This window comes from Bombyx mori, chromosome 1, assembly GCF_030269925.1.
Source record: "Bombyx mori chromosome 1, ASM3026992v2".
Lineage (NCBI taxonomy): Eukaryota > Metazoa > Arthropoda > Insecta > Lepidoptera > Bombycidae > Bombyx > Bombyx mori.
Genome location: NC_085107.1, coordinates 11567139 through 11589806, shown reverse-complemented (window position 1 = coordinate 11589806; position 22668 = coordinate 11567139). Strand labels below are relative to the sequence as shown.

Below are 22668 nucleotides of genomic sequence, written 5' to 3'. Positions count from 1 at the left end.
TTCTTGTTTTTTTTCATACCTAAGCTGATGGTCTTGAGACACCCTAACAGCGTAACCGGGCGATCTTAATGTGTCTTCAACTGAACACACAAAGAAAAGTGGGATCGTACATTAGTTGACTAGGTATATTTTTCTAACTATTGCTTCAAATTGTCTTTATGCGGCACCATCTTAAAATAGCAGCTAATATAATGGTAGCCATACACGTAACGATATACTTGTGCAAGTTTAGACTTGTACAAGTATGCAGTAACGTGTGTTGGAAAATTATTGCGCAAATTTCTAGACTTGTACAAGTTTAAAAAAGTTTTAATTTTCGATTTCGAACTTGTGCAAATTTCTGTTTGCGCAAGTTTACTTGAACGTGTGTGGCATGCCGGCGTTCGAAGTTACAGTAGTATAGCAACCGCCCGCTTGTGCGCACGTTTTGTGATAGTTTTAAACGCGCTAAAATGACGAGTGAGAGACATGGAGTTCGAGACAATTTGGAGGAATTTATTAATATTTACAGAAATGAAGTCTGTCTTTGAAAATTTTTATTCATTTAATAAATTGATGTGCGAATAATGCTCTCTTTTTTTTAACCAGTCTTTACACCATATATTTCGGTTTCTTTTAAGTCTTTTCAGTTTTTTGGTAGCAAATATTAAGCAAACTATTGCCAAAGCTTCATCCATCGACACACCCGGATGCTCTGCTCACTTTCATAGAAATGATATCGTTCAATTATACTTGAGCCGTCTGTGGTCACTTAGGAGTGACATTATACCTGTGCAAGTCTAAACTTGCACAAGTATATCGTTACGTGTATGGCTACCATAACGACTATATTCTCTCGTCACTGCCGTAGGAAAAAAGACATATCGTAGCACTGAGGAAACACCATGGAATCGAATGGTAGTCGGTAAGATGATTTCTGGAAAAGATAAATTAGACAGATGCTTATAGATTGCAACGATTCCAGGTCATAATATGGACGAGCTTTGTTCCAGCAATGGGTGGGGGTGATGGTAACGAGATAACAGAAGCATCAGAAGCGATTCATAAGAGAGAGAGAGATAAACAAAGTGTTAGTCTAATAGACTTTCCTTTTAAATGATTACGTTATTGAACGCTATCGTCGATATTTCATGGAACCCATGAATACCAATTCCATAAACAGTTTTTTGGATTTGCAGCGGAATAACAAAAAAACCTTCTTCTGTGTATTGTCTTGTTTCATTGAGCAAAATTGAATTAACTGAAATCGGAGATTCGATTCAAATTGTTCCGAGACTTCAAACACATGTTTTGATCGCTCCTTCAAAACAATGCTACAGAAACTCTTGCACCCGGTGAATTGTGCACCTTCCGTAATTATGCATGCCAACAATAAATAAGAAGTTATTGGCCTTGTTATGCAATGCGAAAAGCATGCAAACAACAAGTATTTATAATAGGAATAGAGGACAACGATCGTCTTTTAAGATTCGACCTTCAGAAAACTAGCGATCTACGTGTAGAGATTTTCAAGAATTCTCTGTATGATGATTCTTCAACAGAATTGAGGTATGCCATATTTTATCGAAGACTTTCGCGACATCAATTCTCACAGTGAGTGCATTGTGCTCTAACATTTTAATCCAACAGTGAATTGAATACAAAAAAGGTCGCCAGCTGAAAATCCATAATTGGAATGAATTCCAGTGATATCTGATTCACCAGAAATGTTCAGATTACCCCAAAAGTTAAGGTCTTACTTACTCATTCGTTGTTCCAAGAGCACCTGCGTTAACCAGGAAAGAAAAAAAGGAGTGTGGCTGTGTTATGGACACGGCCGTTTGTTGTACGTGAATACGACTCGTAACGGGTAATAGTTTCTATATAAAACATTATTATTTATGTATGTCATAATCATAAGAAGTCCTCCGGGTATACATGTTTTGTTTATGATGGCAACTTTTTTATTTAATGGGTTCAGGAAATAAATCAACTAAACATATTTTATAATTACTGTATTATATAATAACCGGCAAACTTCTTGAGCATTTGTTGACGTAGTGGGGGTAAGTTTGCGCATGGTACACTCACGTGCAAAAACATTACTTACTCTGCGTCATAATGCTATTAAATTATTAAAATCAACATATGTATTTATTTATATATTTATTAGAACATCAACAAAACATATAGGTTAATAATTGTAATAATTTAATCTTGGGGTAAAATAGATATTCCTTCTATTAAGTCAAAACTAGAGCTGTTGCCAGGTCTTGGTTCAGTTAAAGCGAAGCTGGTATTTGTAATTTTTTTTTCGTTATCATAATCTTGACCATCATCATCATCACTGTTTTCATCACCCGAGTGGCTATCATCGTGATGAGTCGACATAGGGCTCATCGGCGTAGTTTACAACTCGGTCGATTCGGTCTTCTTTTTTGTCTATAATTAATTATTTTTTGAAGATATTCGATTCGTAGTAATCGAATGTTACTTTTTTCATTTACCAGCTTCCGATTATTTTCTGTTCTTTTTTTCCATCTGAAGCCTAGCTCTTTCATAATTCGTCGTAAGCTTCGTTCCGAGCCATTAAAATTTATATTTTCTTTAAATTCTTCGAAGCCTTTCTACGGTACGGAGTTTCGCTGCTTGTTATGTAGTTATTATGATTACATCTTTTTATTACAGATTGAACGAAACTATCCATTCCGGTAACTTTCTTCTTCCCTGATCTTTTCTTACCCGGAGTCCGAAACACGGCGAGCAAGCCAGAGCCTTTAGCTTCGTTAATAATGCACCTAACAGTACTCACTGATGTTTTTGTTGCTTCCGAAGTCTGTTTTAATTTTTCCATATCATTCTTCCCCTGTTTTATAATGAAGCAATATACGTCGTACACAAATTTTCTACCCTTTCTTTTAAGTACTACACCAGTTTGCCACGGCATAGTGTATGTTTTATAAAAAATCAACAAACACTCAACAAATAGCAATGGCAACAAAGTCCACAAGCAATTATAACAAATAACTTAACGATTAATAACGATAGAATTTCCACTGTACGCAAGCGTACTTTTGGGAGCAAGCGGAATGAGGGCGCGGTGCGGGACGCAAGGTTCGACTGATCTACCAATAACGCGCTCGATACGATTTCCCCTGCCGTCGCGCCTCACCCTCACCACCAAAGTGACCTAAAATTCGGTTCTGCGCAGTCAAGGTCATTTGCTCAAGAAGTTTGCCGATTACTATAACTTTATTTATTATAGGTCTGTGTCATAAGCCCGATGTCGATACAGAAGCGATTTCATCATCCATCTGCGTAATTTCAACCGTCCCAGCTGCAGATGTACTGGCACCGTCGTTGATCCGCTCGGCCGCATTCATTACTTTACGTTGCCGGCACTGCTTGACTCGATCATATGGTGTTTTATTGGTACCATTCGATTGCTGTTGAGATGCCCTTTCCAACCGTACCTATACGATATCTGTATTTCGATTTGGCTTTTCGACGCGTATGGGCCGACATTATATATTTTTCGATATTTTTATTTTATTTTAACACATTATATTCACAGTTACAATTTTACACTAATTTTATATATATAATCGATAGATTTTGACGAGAGCTGACGATTGAAACTTGAATGAACGTCGTAGCTTCACCGAGTCGAAAGTTATACTAAATGGAAAATGGAAATCTCTATACGCAGATACGCAGCAAAATTACCTTCAAAATGGCGGGGCTTCCCCCTCCCCCGCGCGCGATGTGTTACAGTCCTTACTTAGCGTAATAAATTCTTTGATTCTTTAGCTATCCAGTGATGTAACTGAAATTTGGATGGAGATGATAGATATGTAGCTACAACACTAAACTGTATCCCTCTGATTTTGTTATCATTCGTTTTTTTTGATTGCGTCCCTATGGAAGTGATTTTAAAGATGTATTCACGTCAAAAATACTTGTAACCACCCTTTACCCAATAAATAAGAACTGCACTGATCGCCTCAACAGTCCGGGATCCTGTCCTAGTCTAAATCAACTGACAGTTGAAGCATCAACTCCTATCAAGCAAGGAACTAAATTAGTTCATTTTCATCTAACATTATTTTGAACTGTCCATTCCCAACGATAATACGGATTTACGGTAGTACATCTTTCGATGGTCATAACAAAGTGAACGCATTTTTGTTTTTGTTATTGCGTAGATCGGGGGACGAGCTCGTGGTCCACCTGGGGTTATGATGATACCGGAGCCCATAGACATCAATAACGTAAATCGTAAATAGCGCCACCCACCTTGAAGCATGAATTCTGAATCTCTTTTACAGTATAACAACTACTCAACCCTTCAAACTGAAACACATTACTGTTTCAAGGCATATATAGGCAGAGTGGTAGTAACTATCCGTGTGGACTCACCTCCTACCACCACTAATTACGCAAATTGAAGTGTTTGCGGGCTTGAGTTTTACTACATTGTGTTATTTCTTCACAGTGGAAGTCATTCGTGAAGCTATTATAAGTATGTATGTAATGTAAGGTATCTATCTGTCTGCGAGATTCGAACACTGGCACATTCGCGTGACTGGATAAGAAAATAATAGTTTAGGAACCCTGTATCTCTCAGGACCTATGTCCTATATAATTGTAAAAAAAACGCACTCGGAAGAAATCGATTGCATTTGCCATAGACAATTTTCATCTCAAGTAAACGTTTTCGTTGTTTCGATTCGTTCATCGAAATGTCTGTTTGTAGTGTTGTACGAGCTACCTTCATTTGGATAATGATTATTTACCTTATTGACTGATTTTCTGAGATTTTATTTAGTTTCAATGGTTAATCACAATTCTGTGTCAAATGTGTTAATTTTACGTGTTTGTGACTTTTAAAAATGTATTGAAGCTCGAAGCTTGTTTAGTTTTTAGAGGAAGTTATAGTTGTCGCACATCTTGTGTAAAATATTAGCGCGTCAGTGATCCAGTGTAGATGATGTCTTGTTGTTCTACGGCGTCGTAAGTGTTATTTCACGTTTAGCCGTGTGGTTATGCCCAGACCATGCCGTCGACGTCGCGAACGAGGGGCTCCGGCCGTGGGTCTGACGGCTCGCTTCGGACTCAAGTCATAGCTCCCATGTCGGAGCGGCAGCAGCTGGCTTTGGTGATGCAAATATCATCACAAGATGCTCCTCCAGGTTTGGCTTCGTTGTATACATATGGTTGGTTGAATCTGCAGAAAAGAGATGTAATTTCCCGCCAATTCCGTGTACAGCCGCTCCGACTCCAGCAGAAGAAAGAAAGCGTACAAGACAACAACGCAACGAGCGTGGCGAAACACCTCTTCATGTCGCATCTATTAGAGGAGACCATGATCAAGTGAAAAAGCTTATTGATCAGGGTCAAGATCCGGATGTTCCTGATTTTGCTGGTAAGTGTTTTAACTGTTGAACTGCTCAAGTGATGTAACACAAATAATAATGTTTACCATGTGTGTCCTAATATCTGGGAGTTGTGGTTTAATTCAACTTTATTTCTATTATTAACAATATTAACAGTGTATTTATGCTGCTTCTGTACTAATCATAAATTTCGTATTGTGTATAATGTTGAAGTGTGAATTTAAGATGATAAGTATTGTATAATTTCACATAGCAGTGATACTGAAAGTCACAATGTTAATGAATTATATTAAATTTAGTATTTAAATAAAAAATTGTGTTATCCATTATTTAAACGATACGACATATTTACACACATTAGAAAATACTAAATCCTATTATGTTTATCAGTTTATAATAGTTCACAAGGGAAAATGTTTATGAAGGGAAAGAGCAGGGTTTTGTCGACCCATTGTGATTTGAAGAGATAAAGCAGAAAACTGTTGATCATTTTTAAACAATGTTCAAAATGTTGTTACAATTTAATACTTAACATGAATTTTTGTTACCTTTTCCTCAACTCTATAGCTCCCAATAGTTCTATGAAGTTTTCTTCTAACTATGGCAAGAAAACTATTAGTTGCAGTTGCAGTCATCATCAACTAAAGATATGTTGTCATCATTTAGACAAGTACATTTTGATGTTAAGTTACATACAAGTGTTTGCTTATGTTGTAATATGCATCTATTGATTAATGTATTCAAACTAAATGTTTAGTAAAAGTGTTCCATGTGATGTTTTACTTTCATTAAACGGTTCGACTGCAATGTTTACATCCTCATCAATCATAATAAATTAAGTAGTTGATGTAAATTTTTCAATGTTATGGCTAGAAACTACAATCATTGTTCAACAGAATGTAATTAGTTGATACACAGCTAAACTTTCTAACTAGATTTTGTCAGTAACTGTGCTGTATGAATGTTGTTGCTAAATTATTACATAGCATGTTTTCCCTTGCTTATATTTGTTGTGATAAGGCTGTGCATAAGTTGTTTGTGTTTGTTGTAAAGATAATTGTTCTGTATGTGATGGCTTTGAATCTGTTTACATTTATATGCTTGAATTCTAGCTTATTTAATTGAATCTAGTTGCAATCAAACCTTATGTCATATATTTTCACTTTGAGAAAATATATCATACATATAATAGTGATTTTAAAAATATACAAAGGCCGACTTGCAAAATGTCTCAATGAAATTTGAAAAAAAAAATTAATGACAATAACTGCCTTATGTGTAACATATACCAAAATCAAGACTAACTGTATGAAGCTGGTCCTGTGGGTGTTTAACTAAGTCGTAAATTAGTATTGGTAAAACTATAGATAGGCCAAATTACATACATAATATGTTTTGCTTCACATGTCGATGATTTTTTTGTCAGCTTTTCCATTACATTGCATTTAGTGAGTAGAATGGATTTCTATACTTAGTATCAAACTGATGGTCATTAAAAATAAACTATTAACTATATCATATTGAGGGTTGTTGTTATTTGTAACAAAATCATAATTATTATTAAGTGTATTATTTTTATTGAGGGTAATGATAATTTTATGTAGCTTTTAGGACTCACCTGGAGTCATCTCATGCAAGTCGGCCTCAAAGTCTAAATAGTGATATTTTGCATTAGTAAAGTTACAAAAAAAAACTGTTTGCAGCTAAATCAAACTGGCAACATCTAGTTATTTCACTGTGTTACTTCATCTTCTTCTAGTCATAACTGTTAAAAGTTATCACAAAAACAAAATGTCTGCATGGTTACAAAACTATGTGTCTACATAACTGTAACAATTCTAGGATGGACTCCTCTTCATGAAGCATGCAGCTATGGATGGTATCAGGTTGTAGTGGTGCTCGTAAATGGTGGTGCTAATGTCAATGCAAAAGGGTTGGACGATGACACTCCTCTGCATGATGCCACTACGTCTGGCAACTTAAAGATGGTAAAATTTCTTATTGAGCATGGAGCCGACCCATTTGTGAAGAACAGCAAGGGAAAAATGCCATCAGATTACGCAGCACCACACATCTATGAATATCTACAGTCTTTAAAGGGTATGTTAATTTAAACCTTCTTTTTAGTTTGTTTATTTTTTTCACAATTGGATCAAGGAAAGGTTTTGCAGTCTAAATTAAATTTACACTTTTGTTTTCTCTGGTTTTTCTGCTTTAGCATTGATTAGTTATGGTAAAATTGGGGTTTTACAAAATTTAAAATCATGTGGAAATTGATCATTGCCAATAATAATAAAAAAACAGATTATGAAAATAACAATTCATCACAAAAGCTTTATATCGTTAATTTCATTTGTTTTATGCTTACCACTAACAGCATAAGCCAAATGATTTTTTTTTAGTAAATGCAATGTGAAATATTCTTGATACCCAATTTAAAATCACATTTGTCGTGTAAATGCATTAGGTCGCGATGACGTACAATAACAATTACTGATACAATTACAAGACTGTTGGTATAAAAGAGATAAGATATATTTTACAAAAACATCACATTGATGAGCGTGCTATGAAGAGGATTGTATTTTTAGAATTATTAATGATGATGACAGATTGATGGGTATTTGACTCATAAAATACTCAAAATTTGCTTAGGGAATTGTTACAAAGTTTGACTGAATTGATTTCATTGTTATCGTCAGTCGAAATATATTTGCAACAACAAAAATTTGTATCTATTTGTTATTTACGTCGTATTTGAATTGGCATCATGTTTTATTTAAACTAGTCAAATACCCCTTAGAATGTTACCTAAGTTATAGTTGACACATTATCTCGAACCTAAGCTTTAAGATGGGCGCAGATTTTACAAGTTAAATCAATCTGTAATATTATTTTGATAAAAAATTTAACACTTGCCTCGCAACTAATTAAACTGATATGCAGTTGATGGTCTTTTACACAGGTCAAATAATTATATTCTGTTTCATTTTTAATTAATAGCAAGTATGAATTATGTAAAAGATACAAAAAAAAAACATTAAGTCATTTCAAAGTGATTGCTAGGTGATCGGAACAAATTCTCAATGAATAAATTGTGCAAGTTGAACATTGATGAATCCTTCAAAGATATTATATTATCACTTTATATGATTTGGGAGTAGAAAAATGTGGATGTGGAACCATGTTTAAGAATAAAGGTGGAAGGAATTATTTTGAAGCTTGCATCAGTAATATACCAAACATTTAGTAAAGCAGGACCACAAACAACCAGAATTAGATGAAATGCTTAACCAGTTATTCAGATATATGCAGCTATAAAAATCATACAATTGACGCTTGTTAAAATGGCTAGGTCTTTTATTTTAACTTCCTGTTACAAAACCGGTCGTGGCCTAAAGGATAAGATGTCCCTTGCATTCGTATCAAGCGATGCAACGGTGTTCGGATCCCGCAGACGGGTACCAACTTTTCTAATGAAATATTATACGTACTTGGCAAATGTTCACGATTCACTTCCACGGTGAAAGAATAACATCGTGTAATAAATATCAAACCCGCAAAACTATAATTTGCGTAATTCCTGGTGGTCGGATCTCTTGTGTATCCGCACGGGTAGGTAGCACCACTCCGCCTATTTCGGGCGTGAAGCAGTAATGCGTTTCGGTTTGAAGGGTGGGGCAGTCGTTGTAACTATACCGAGACCGTCCACCCATTTAAGCAATAAAAAAAAAATAAAAAAAATCTCATAATATTTGTAAGGTGTTCAAATGTATTTGTAGCCATATTAATGAGAAAAAAAATCAATGTAAAATTAAAAAAATACACTAATGAAAGTATTGCCAATTGCTTTCTATTACTTGTGACCTTCTTTCGGACAGGGTAAAAATACCGTGTCGAAGGAAAGCCTCGCCTTTTGATGCAATCCACGAATCGAATCATTTTTTTTTTGTGTACAGTGAACTGCTCAGACAGACTATGAGCCATCGAACGAAACAAAAGTTAATCTGAAGGAGCGATATCTGGAGAATGCGACGGGTGCGGTAGGACTTTCCATTAAGTGTTTTTAGGTACGTTTGTACAGGTTTTGCGACATGTAGACGAGCATTTTCGTGCAGCAAAAACACTTGTTGTGTCTCTCGGAGTATTCCTGCCGTTTTTCTTTCATCGCACGACTCAATCGCATCAAGTGCAGTCGGTAGCGATTCCCAGTTATGGTTTCTTTCGATTTCAGCAGTTCATAATAAACCACAACCCTCTGATCCCACCAAGTACCTATGGATATTTTGCTTTGCAACTGATGTTAATAGTAGACCGACCTTAATAGATTCATTATTTATCACCATTCGATGCAAAAAACCTTTTCTTTCCTCCCGTTGAAGCAGCACACCTCAAAAGACGCCTCTCAATTACCCTTGGTTTCAGTTCATACAGGACTCAATGTCCCTCCTTCTGGATTATAATTAATGTTTAAGAGTTTAAAGAGACGTTTTCTTACCGTTGATAAGTCAACTTCCAATGATATAGACAATTCTTGAAGTGCTTGAGGTGAGTCTTCATTGAGCAATGCCTCTAACTCTTTATTTTCTTCGGCTGGTCAGTTCGCTCCTTGTCTTCCAACCACCACCTTTGAAACGTGTAAACCACTTCCGACATGTTTGCTCAGCTAAAGCATGTCCACGATACACTTCCCCTAAGATACGATGAGCTTCAACAGAACTTTTTTCATAATATGATGAAATAAAACTTTACGCAAAAATGCTTTTTACGGCACAAATGCAGACATATTTAATAAATTATCAAGTATTGTTGTTTACGATTCAAAGCAAGGTTAAGAACAGCAAATGAGGTTTTTTTTTATACAATGTTACAAAATACCCCGTAAAAATTTAAGCCAAAAATTTTGTCAATCGTAGTAAGCTGTCATGTCAGAGAACCAGATTATTTAACAGAAAGGCCTATTTTACCTATTAATTGTCGACTTTAATAGTTTTTCTATTTTTCATTCATAAATGTTGCTACCTCAATACAAGGATGTCATTAAACTCAAGTACTGACTTAAAAAAAGTCAAGTTGGAGAAAATTAATATGTTGTCAATTTCAAATCTTCTAATCGATATCCTACAACTGCTTCGAACTTTTTTCCCAACATTTTGTGCATTCTAACTCGGAATATTAAGATATGATGTTATGCATAGCATAGGCCATGAAGGTAGCAATTTAAATCGTGCTCGCGAACTCGATTATCATTATCGGCAACTATTTATCGACGGTAGACCCACCACTGAACAGCGACGGCTGCTTTCGTACCAGTGTTTTCGGAACATGTCAAGACGACTACATTCCACCGGCTCTTTTCAACGGTCTATTGGAAGTCGACGTCCAAACACAATTGAAGCCAGGCAAGCTTAATTAGTGTTAGAGCATTTTGAAGAGGAGCCGACCACAAGTACGAGGCGAGCCGCAACAAGATTCGGTATAAACCATGTTGCAGTTTGACGAATTCTTCGTGACGATAATCGTCACCCTTATCGCCGTACACAGGAGCTGATACCCTCCGATTTTGACCCATAACTTCTGCGAGTGGTACCTCAGGCAGTTAGAGGAAAACTCTAATTACGTAAACTATGTTCTTTGGACGGACGAGGCAACATTCACGAGGTCAGGACTTTCAAATATGCATAACGATAGTTTGGGTTCGTTTGAACCGACATGATTCACGGCGGGCAGATTCCATCACCAGTGGCGGCTGAATGTGTGGACTGGCCTTTATGACGGGCATGTCATCGGTCCCGTCATTATGCCATCACGTCTGAACGGTAATAACTATCTAACGTTTTTACAAACGGAATTCGGAAAGGCCATTGACGACTTTCCTGTGGCTGACTGGAATTACTATGAGAACCAAAGAAACATGGTGTTTCAGCATTTTGCTCGCAACGTACGAGAACATCTTACCGTTTGCTTTCCGCGATGGTGGATCGGCCGCGAGGGACCGGTGCTATGGCCTATTATTCATTCTCCGGACCTCACACCCTTGGACTTTTTTTGTGGGGCTATGTGAAGGAGAGAGTGTATTTCTTCGATTGCCCAATAATTGCCGAGATGGAACAGCGTGTTAGATCGGTTTTCACATCAATAACACCGACAACGGTGCGAAATGCCACAAAAGCCATATCCCGACGAACGAGGTTGTATACTGAGCAAGGCGGAGCACACATTGAGCTGTTTCTGTAAACTTAACGTTCATAATGAAAAAAAAAAAAAAATTGCTAAGAAAGTCGGTAAATTCGTAAGACTTTTACGTAAGCAATACATCATTAAAATTTGCTGTTTGGACTTGGGATATTGAGATGACTTTTTTTTCTTTTCATAAAATCGAAGTGACATACTTTCATAGTATTATGTCGTTTTATGTGATATGATTTCGCAAAAAGTTGCATAAAACTTTTTTATACACTAAAATGCGGAAGAGAAATAATTTAAATTTTAAAAAGTTGAGCTTAATAACTTCCTTGGGTTAAGTGAGGAAGGTTAACCTGGTAAGACTGCGCCGGTCTTTAATGCTTTAGCGAGTGTTGTAGATATATAAATAGATATGAGTGTTTTTAAATCTCTTACTCACGAATTAAATTTATAATAAGATTAATAATTATTTCGTTATTTGAATGATAAGACTCAAATTCGTTCATTATGAGTTTTAAAATATACTCTACAAACTGATTGCTCGTAATGTATGTGCTTGTTGCCGTGTACTCGTGTATCATTGTAACACATTAACCAGGCTTTGAATATCTTGCGAATGCATTTTGTTTATGTATCCATTTTCTGTTTCTGTATAAATCCATGCGACATTGTAATATAGTGAAACCTGGATAAGTAAGATAACTTTTACTGGGCTGTGGTACGCACACGTTTGCATCGAACGCGATCGCATCTCTATTCAATCTCCTATAGAACACTCATTAAACAAGGTTGCTAAGTTAATGGTCAGATTAGAGTAGCTAGAATTATAGTACCTAATTTAACTCGTAATTTATTTGTTGTAAGGTTGTAAGTTTTTTTTTTGTTTTCGGTTTTATAAATAAGTAAAGTGTATAAACTATAATAGTTTATTCTTCAAAACTAATTTTTTGTTTCACTGCTCAGAACGTGTAAAAATCGATAAAGATCCCTATACTAGAGATTACACATATCCAGATCTCACTGTACTATAACGATATAACATTGCTAAGCAACCAAATAGTTTCACTTAATCATTTAAGTGTCTTAAAATGTTTAATATTTAGGTAACTTACGATATAATTTAAAAAAAAAAGTGTCAATTTGTATCCTCCTTTCTTTCACTGATTCGGATTTAAATGAGTAGGGACAAAAATTACCATAACAAAGGATTACGTCAGACAAATGTCGGTGATTCTACTGATAGTACTTGACAGTGTTATATTTGCGATACATTAAATTTAGATAAACTAAAGAGAAGCAAAGCTCTTAATTATAATAATAAGAATTAGGTAAGTACTATATAAGAATATTATCGAATTTCAGTATTCGAATTTTGGTTGCTGTTGTGTTGATTGCAAGCTGTTTAATATGTTGTAGTTTAGTCAAGCTGTACATTTTATTGTGCACGACACGGCAGTCGACGCACGGCACCATTCAGTCCGCGGCCCCTCAATTTATTTATTATTGCGTCATCTCCGGACACTTGGACTCATCAATCAATTTCATGTATTGTGGTTCGCGACCTCACCGCAGTTGTTTAATACGTATTATTATTAATAATATTGTTTTACGTATTTGTGATACGTCCACGATTAAAAGCCGACTACGAAAGACGATTTAAAGTATTTCAAATTTTAAACCAAAATATTTTCAGTTCGGTTCTATCATTATAAATTTTCTTTTTTTTCTCTAACAATACTTTTCACGCTACTTTCCTTCACAACTTCCCTTGCTTTTAATGTTTCAAATTTACAAACTAATGAAGCAAAGACTAAACTTTGTAAACTGTTGCGGCTGCATATTGGATTATATTATAAACCTTGAGCTCAAGTTTGGTTTTAAGATTATATGGCCAATTATTGAATCTTAATTATATCTTCACCTAGTTTCTAATTTACGCCAACACTTGCTAAAACATGATCAAGCGAGATGGATGTAATATGCTCTGCGTCAACCCTGTCCTGCCGTCTCAATAGCCCCGACTGGGATCCGACCCGGGCCGGACAGGTAGGGCGCTGGTTGTGAGCGGCAGGAGTTTTTAGTGAGGTTCAACTCCCACATACCCCACCGATCCATTAACGGTGCTTTTAGGCACCACAAGCACCGGTCACCATGCTCGTCGAACCCGTCGCTTGTGACGAAGGGCTCGACGAGTAAATTAACCCTCAGACACAGCCCACTGAGTTTCTCGCCGGGTCTTCTCAGTGAGTCGCGTTTCTGATCCAGTGATAGATTCTGCGAAGCACTGCTCTCGCTAGGGTCAGTGATAGCAACGCTCCGGTTTGAGCCCCGTGAGCTCACCTACACACGTTAGGGTGAAGCTGAAATAGCCTCTAGGCTATCAGCATAGGTAGGATAAAAAAAAAATACCGCGCGGCAGGTGGGGATCCGGCGATTTTTTCTTGTGGAAAAACAAAACATGATAAAGCACTTGAACTTAATTTCAGTTACTCATAAAAATGAGTGAACGTCGACATTAATACTCGTGTAATCTGGTATATGCTTCGTCAATTATTATATAGATAGTCGTGGAATATACCCAAAGTGAAGTAGGAATTCATAGCCTAATCTAACAACAAATTTTGATGAGTACGTTCCAACTAGAACAACCGTTACCGTTTAGATTTACATAATGTTTTATAAGCCAGTGGCTCGTTTTTTTACGATTTCGATTGATTATTACTGTTCTACTACTGGTCCTTTTGGATATTGTTTTATGAATTCATAATCTTGTTCATTTGATTACTGTGACGCGATCTACGAGGTCATCGTGTCAATCAAGTACCTAAATAAAACGAATGCATTGTATGCATCCTGCGTGCATTGTATTCATCGTGCGTGCATTAATTGACCACAGTTAGTCGATTTGGTGACCGGCTACTTTGGACAAAATGTGACCGCGTGCAGATCCTCTTTATTTGTCTTAACACGTCGTCTGCGTTATGCGACTTAAAAACCCCACACGCAGCTATTCCCTGATGCCGCAGTCAAAACTTTTCGCTTGGTGCATTAAGACAAGTCCACATTTCTATAAGTATGGGTACATTCGAAAACGTTTTTGAGACCTATCAGGTCTCAAACGGTAAATAATTTACTTATTTACCGTTTGAGACCTGCCTGGAAAGACCTCATACGTACTGGCTAAAAATCCCTCATATAGTCTCGCAGTCAACGTGTTAAATACACACGGGGTGGGCTGGCGTTAGGTATTGAATGAAATGTCAAAGTTACACAGGCTCACTATCTTCAACTACAACTATTTAAATGAAACTAGTGATCCCGCTGCAGTCGAAATTCGACTATAATTAACTGAAATTATAAGTTTGAACATTTTTATGGTGCAATTGTCAAAAACTATTATACTTCTATAATCACAGATCTCGCCAAGACTACACTGTAGACAAATAACATTGAAGATAAACAATATTAACCTATTTTCAATTTGACCACAGACTTTAAGCATAACAATTTTTTTTTTTAAGAGATTTTATGACCTGGTAACTAAGACCTTTAAGTCATGTCTTATTTTACTTTATATTCTTAATTTTATGAAAAATGATAATATGGAGTGAAATGAAATGAAGATGATTAATTTGAGACATTAATCAATTGGGATGAAATTTAATGAAATGAGATGATATGGGATGAAATATAATCGCAGTAAAATGGTGGTCATTTACTGAGATTTTTTCAGTGGACTTTTTGGAGGAGCCCGAGAAGTTACGTCCAGCAGCTTTGTTTCATTTTCCCACATTTGTGCACTTTCACAGATATTAAACAGTTAATAAACCACCGTTATTACACATTTAAACCTGAAAAAACACTAAATAGACAAAATAAAACAAATCACACAATTTCACTGCTCACGTTCCCGCCAAAAAGTCCAAGCATAACAAAAGCTTGACAATAAACATAGATTATAAATATGAGTGTGTGTCAAATACATGGTAGTGTGCTTAATGTTTTTTTATTGATTTAATGTATTATTAATGCATAATATAAAAAATATATTAGCATTCTGCTCTCCTTCACTGTATTCTCTATAAGAGTGAGAAATTTCATAATCCTCCGTCCGCGCAATTTTCGTAAAAAGGGATGCAAAGTTTTTGCTTTTCGTATTAATATATAGATAGATGTATATCCAATGTGTGGCCGCGACGTAAAATATTCGAATTTTTTTCTAAGATACTTCCACATTGTGTTATTCTCTGCATTATTCTTTAGTTTCTATATCATCGGAATCAAAGTACCTCACGTTAACAAGCAAAATGGAATGTTTAGAATGTTGCACTATGCATGGACTTTTGTGTGGTAGTTAAAACACCATTATGAATTTGAAGTACTTAACCTATTTGAACATAACGTACATAATGTTAATATGTATTTTTTTGGTAACTATTCAAATGAAACTGCAGTAAAATGAATGAGTATAAAATGTGTCCTGTGGATTATTATATTTATGGCAGTACAAAATTAGTTGTCCGAAAAAAACTCTGGTATAAATTGCTCCTATACTTAATGTCTTAAGTAATCACTAAGAAATGATTTTTGCTATTATACCGTTAAAGGGGTCTCGCATCTAGTGCAGTTAAGTACACGTCAAAATAAAGAGTTTCCGTCCGAGGGTCATCGAATCAAAAAACGAGGGTTGCCATTTTTCAATTTCACCGTGAGCCATTGAGTTGATAATATGCGGCGTACCTACTGAGTTTCTTGTATCTTCTCAGTGGAGCGCGATCCCGATCCTCTAGTAGATTTTGCGAAGCACTGCTCTTGCCAGGGCAGGCCGGAAAAATAATAATAATATGCGTAAATCCATTCTTCATTCACATTGACATGACATCCAACAAAATAGTTCGGAAAATTTTATTCTAAATGCATTTAGCCTAAAAGTGCGTGGCATGTTATTCTATCTGTTTATCAGATCAGAATTTCCCAAGTAATGTTATCGTCTTTTTAAAATATGGAACTGCCATTTTATATTAAAATAATATATTTTTGAGTATTTGTTGTATCGATACATTTCTCGTGTCGAGACCTCTCTCGAAAGAAGTTCATTTATATATTTGCATTAGATTTTTTTTTCTATCTTAGCTGAGAGCCTTGAGAGACTATTTCAGCTAACCTTGACTAGTAGGTGAGCTCACGGGGCTCAAACCTGACGACGTTGCTAATACGAACCCCAGCAAGAGCTGTGCTTCGCAGAATCTACCACCGGATCGGAAACGCGATTCACTGAGAAGATCCGGCGAGAAACTCAGTGGGCTGTGTCTGAGGGTTAATTTACTCGTTGAGCCCTTCGTCGCAAGCGACGGGTTCGACGAGAACGATGACCGGTGCTTGAGGTACCTAAAAGGACCGCTAGTGGATCGGCAGGATCCGAAATGACGTGTTTGGGGCGACATCGACTGCTTTCCATTCTGTTCGCAGGATCGGGAATGTAGTTTCCGGCGGCCACGATGAGAGGGTTCTCGTGTCGTGCCGCTTTATCGAAATGGCGCATCGATGCCGACTGTAGATACTTACTGATGGACTCTAAGTCCAGGTCGTCATGGAGGTCGACATTCCTCACGAACCACGGAGCTCCGACGGCTATCCTGCAAAAACGGGATTGAACGACTTGGAATGATTTTAAGTTAGCGTGAGCGAACACTACACTTGCATAGGTCATGACGGGGCGTATGCAAGTTTTGTAGAGTGTCACCTTATTTCTAAGGGACAATTTACTTCGCCTGCATATCGTCGGGTAGAGGCGTCCTAGTATGAAGGCGGCACGGTCGCGTATCGTCTTTATGTGGGCATTAGAACTGATTATGAGCATCTGTATTTTTATTGATATTTTTTCTTTAATAAGCAATTTTCAGCAATTTATATGCAATATATACATACTAAAAGAGATCCTCTGTATCTCGATCTTCTATCTTAACGAATTTCAATATGAGGTGTCATTAGATTCATCTCAGCTGTGGTGAATAATAAGACATGTTATTTTAATATTTTATATGTGCTAATAATTGAACGAGAAGTTATTAAATTGTATAAAACTCAACTGCGTTAAAAATACTTACTAAAAAGCAAAAAATAATAACGTACCATACTTTAAATAAACTTGAGAACGGCTGGACCGATTTGGCTAATTTTGGTCTTGAATTATCTGTGGAAGTCCAGAGAATGTTTAAAAGGTAGATACATATGAAAATGCTCGGAATTAAATAAAAATAACAATTTTGTTTTTCCTTTGATGTGTCCCCCGTCGGATGGATTCCTTTTGTTTGTTTTAAGTTTATTTTATACAAAAGTTTAGGTCTTTTATTTATCGATTGAGGCACTACGAAGTCTGCCAGGTCAGCTAGTACTTTATAAAACTAAAGGAACAAACAAGGAATAAGCAAAGAAGTAAATGATATTGGTGTGTAATTTAAACGTCTCTGTCGAAAATACCTTAGTCGTTTTCAATATCGTAGTGAGCTAAAGAATAAAACGCCTTGCTTACTCGTACCGATCGATGAGACTATGCCATTGCTGGAAACCCGTAGGCAGGTACCATTTCTTTTAAGAAAATACTAATTATTTTATTTTATTTATTTATTTCATTTACTTCAGATTTTGCATCCATATTACATTCATTAGTATTTCATATAGTATACCAGAATTAAATAAAAACAATAACTAGAATCTCGGAATAGAACAAAAGCAAAAAAATAATAAAACAAAAGCTCAAAATTAACGTCAAAACTACCTTAACCTAAAGGCTGGTTTGGATCCAGGGTGCTCTCTACATGCACACGTGTCCGGTGTTGCATTATAATGATCGAATGAATATAAAATCGCAACATTGAACAAACAAATAAATATACGTAACTTGAGAACCTTCTGATGTAATCATAGCGTATATCACTCGCAAACAATGTTAATTAACATTTTCGATTTTTATATTTAATTTAAAGGCAGAAGCTGAAGTGTTACTGAAATATCGGTAGGTAGGTAATTTTTTTTTTCTATTCAAGGTAAATATGTTTTGTCTTGTTTTTTTTGCTTTGTTGCACTACATCGGTGAACGAGCTCATGATCAACGTGATTTAAAGTAGTGGTCCTAGCCCATAGATATTATATCTTGAAAAATCCCTCTCCCAGTCCGTAAGGTAGAATAGCCGGATTTAATGTGAATTGTCATTTGTGCACGCAGCATTAAATAAACCTTCCGAAGTCATTACTTATGCTATACTATTTCCATTTCTTTATTTTCTCGATGACAGTTCTAATTTGATAGTTGTAGTGTTGTGATCAAATAAGTAATGATATCGAACGCATATATTTATTATGTTTTGAACAAAGACAAATACAACAAAACCATTCAAATAAATTTATTTCAAGCTGGGAACACTCAAGGGCCCACCGCCATTTTGTGTTTGTTTTAACCTGTCACTCGCAACAGGACCGTCGTCACTACATTTCTGTTCGCTGAGTTTTTTCACATTATCCATACGTTACGGTGTGTATTTTGTGTTCCTCCGTGTTAATTGCTGCCCAGGATGCTGCAAAGGATTCGTGTCAGATGCTTTACTGGCCTTTAAATCCAAGAAAACAGTGGACTACCACGAAGAAATGAACGAGGAGATTTACGAAGGATGGTTTAAAGAAATAGTGCAATCTCTGGAAGAACCTTCGATAATTATTATGGACAACGCTACATATCACCCCAGACAAATTGACAAAATGCCGACGCAGGCCAATAAAAAACAAGAGATAATTGACTGGCTCCAACGTCATGGCGAAAATGTGGATAATACTTTATTAAAAGTACTATTAGTGAAATTTTTAAAATCGAAAAACGCCTACCTAAAAGATATATTACCGACAAAATAGCTTCCGAATGTAGTCATTGGATTTTTCGACTTCCGCCGTATCATTGCCAGTACAATGCTTTAGAACAAAATGCTATGGGCATAAATCAAAGGACACGCCGCGGCGCCGCTCAAAACAATACCCATCCCCCTGTTACGGCAAAGAAGATGTTAGATTTATTAAAAAATGCATGTGGGGAAGTAACCGCCGAACACTGGAAAAAATTGTGAGAAGAACCCAAAACAATATAGCGTCGGATTGGGAAATTCATCCGGGAATCGATAATATAGAAGTACAGGAACTTATAATAAATGATGGTGAGAGCTCATCGAGTGACAGTGACGATTCACCAGATTTTGATTAAAATATGGTAAATAAAGTATCAACATAATTTATTTACATTTTTATTTTATTTTTTTATTGCCTTTGTAGGCAGACGAGCATACGGCCCACCTGATAGTAAGTGGTCACCGTCGCTGATGGACGTTAGCAATGCCAGGGGCAGAGCCAAGCCGCTGCCTACCATAAAGTACTCTCCTCAAGCCTCGTTTGAAGAAGGACATGTCATAGCGCTCGGAAAAAGCTGTGGAGGGGAGTTCATTCCAAAGCCGGATGGTACGTGGCAAAAAAGATCTTTGGAAACGCACTGTCGATGAACATCTTGTAATCAAATGTAATATTAGTTAATAAATTTGTACAAAATTATCCGGCAATAGCTTAGCTTCCTACACTTTGTAAAAAAATATCGGGTCTGTTATCGTGTTACGTTTATCGATAGCTCCATCCCTATCAGTTTCTCCGACTCTGCAATGACACGTGCGTAAGCGTCATATTTTTATAAATAATGTTTAGATTATGTAAAAAAGACGCTCGTTCAAGTATCCACAGGAGCTGTCATCGAGAAAATAAAGAAATGGAAATAGTATAGTTCCAAATTGCTAGTGATCGTATTATAGAAATTCTTTAGATAAGTTGTTATCGTTTTGGGTTCTCTGTTTTCTTAGACTTTTTTTTGTCATTTTACCAAGATCTAATAACAAAAAAATTTAACTAAAAAATCAATAACACCTATTATACACCTAGTTTTAAGCATTAAGATTTTATTTTGCGGATATTTGCTTGCTATTACAAACTACCGGTGACTCCTACCTGCATAGCTTTATCATATTATTATTAGCCTTCGGCTGCAGCAGCTAATTAATAGAACTTATGGTCGCCCAGTCCTTAAAATTCAATCGCAATCACTGGCACCTCGAGACTTAGATTCATTTTGAGTATCACATTTTTATTATTGATATTTTTTCATGTAAAAGTAAGAAAAAAGTAACCGTTTCTATTTTTTATTGGCAACACTTTGAACCTGTCAGAAAAGAAAAAGAGAAGAACGGTTGCCAAACAAAGTAGTTAAAACACCTTACTTGAGACACAACAAATTGATTCGGTTTTCATCAGAAACTTTTTCTGACTCATATTGTGTTGATTTTAGTTGGCTGTTCTAATTACGGTCTGTGATGAACAAACGTAAATATCGGCATAAATGAATAAAAAAAAAAAAAGAATTATAAAACTATTCAAACAAGGCTATAATATAATAAAAGAGAAATGGAATTTTTATTCCGATGTGGATATATCATCTTACCTTCAGTATTCGCGACTCGTTCCAAAATTACTTGAATCCGACGTGCAGCTTGTCTGATGTTCAAAATGTCTCGTTCATTCTTTGTTACGTTCACCGCCAAGTGTTTGACAGCAATCTAAAATTCCACCATAATTGTTTTACCATCCAAGGCAAGCTCAAATCGAGGGTGAGAACACTGAAAAATGTGAACAATATTCATGGTTAGGGTCTATGGCAACGGACATTAACAAGTACTCATCAAAATTTCTAGTGATCCAATAGTAAAGCCGGCGAAGATTTCTTCTTCAAGGTCTCCAAAGTACACAAGAACTTTGTTAGCTGAACCGTCTTGGCGAAAACCTACTTAACAGTCGCTAACAAATTTTTAGCTTTGAGAGGAATATTCTTTTAACTTTCAAATTTGCGGTTTCGAACATACGTTTTGCCTGCTCTACCTTGATGATGCTGCAGGACCAAGTTCGAATGGGCATAAAACGAATGCTACAGTTCAGGCCATCACGCTGAGTCGATTAGAAAATACCCAATTGGATACAATTGCTTGCTTCGGAAAAAAACCGCAAATTTTTCGTTTCTTATATTTGTAAAATAATACATACAGCGTCCTAATGAAAAATAAGTTTACTATTAGTGTTAAAATTACCTTTTAAATTTTGTGACCTAATTACGGTAAAATATATTAGTTTTATGACTTATTTAAATATATACAATAAAATTAAATATAAGTAATTACTGATGTATTTATTTTCAAATTTTAATCGAAATGTTTTTGTTCTCCTAAATTTGAAACTCACGCTGGTAACACTGAACTCATTTTATTTCAGTGTGCATAAAAGTTTCATTGTAGACAAATAAAACAAGATAAGTAACAAATAAAAATCATTTCAAATTAAATAAATTATTATTATATTTTTCTCCATAATCAAATGATTTTTATATTAATGAAAGTAAAATATCGACAAAACAGTTGAAAGGCGCTTGGAACCTTACAAAATTCTTCGTGTTACGGAACGTTGTGGGGCGTGTTGTCTGAACAGTCGGATGGTCCGCTCCTACAGCTAACTTCATAACGGTTTCGTATGCTAAATTGGGCATAGGTATTTTCGTAATTTTTGAGTACGAAAAGGCATTAAACCTTTTTGCTGTGTATAAGCTCGTGTAGTTAAAAGAAAAACGTTCTTTGATATCAATCAGGAGTATCAATTTGGTTGCTTTTGTTTATGTTACGAACGTTTACGTGATTACTGCACGCCGTACACTCACGATCGTGCTATGACCCCTGTGTAAACTCATAATAATCACCTAACATGACAATGTGGTTATTAAGAAGATCTTTAATTTCTCATAGTTAATTACTAAGGTGATTTTATTCTCGTCAACGCTGATAATACGCATAAAATAGTGAAGTTTCGTCCATAGTTTTATAGTATATTCGACACTCACAGTTCATGCAGGTAAGTATGTTATTTTTTTCAAGTATTTAATATATGTATTAGTAGATAAGTGACGTTTTACATAGCTCAATTAAAATTCAAATTAGATAAATAGTTTCGTAATGATGATAAATACTTTTATAAAATTTACTCT

At 35.8% G+C, this 22668-nt stretch overlaps 1 protein-coding gene and 1 long non-coding RNA gene across 9 annotated transcripts in view; both read left to right on the top strand.

Moving 5' to 3' along the window:
- Nucleotides 1-8: 8 nt before the first annotated feature.
- On the top strand, nt 9-1932 carry LOC134199166 (uncharacterized). Of its 2 annotated transcripts, XR_009973537.1 has the most exons (3): nt 16-904; nt 993-1548; nt 1630-1932. It is a non-coding gene; the product is annotated as an uncharacterized LOC134199166 (long non-coding RNA). The 2 variants fall into 2 exon arrangements; XR_009973532.1 differs by having other exon boundaries at nt 9-904; nt 993-1932.
- A 2089-nt stretch (nt 1933-4021) lies between these two features.
- The window catches only part of LOC101747133 (ankyrin repeat domain-containing protein 12), a 33625-nt gene continuing 14978 nt past the window's right edge, over nt 4022-22668 (top strand). For 2 of the 7 annotated variants that reach the window (XM_012693528.4, XM_004929863.4), the window contains exons 1-3: nt 4022-5171; nt 5249-5404; nt 7218-7475. In XM_012693528.4, the coding sequence (XP_012548982.1) occupies nt 5036-5171; nt 5249-5404; nt 7218-7475 (550 nt within the window). In that variant the 5' untranslated portion in view covers nt 4022-5035. The remainder of the gene's footprint in view (nt 5172-5248; nt 5405-7217; nt 7476-22668) is intronic. The other 5 variants (XM_062669414.1, XM_062669412.1, XM_062669418.1 and 2 more) reach the window with 3 other exon arrangements.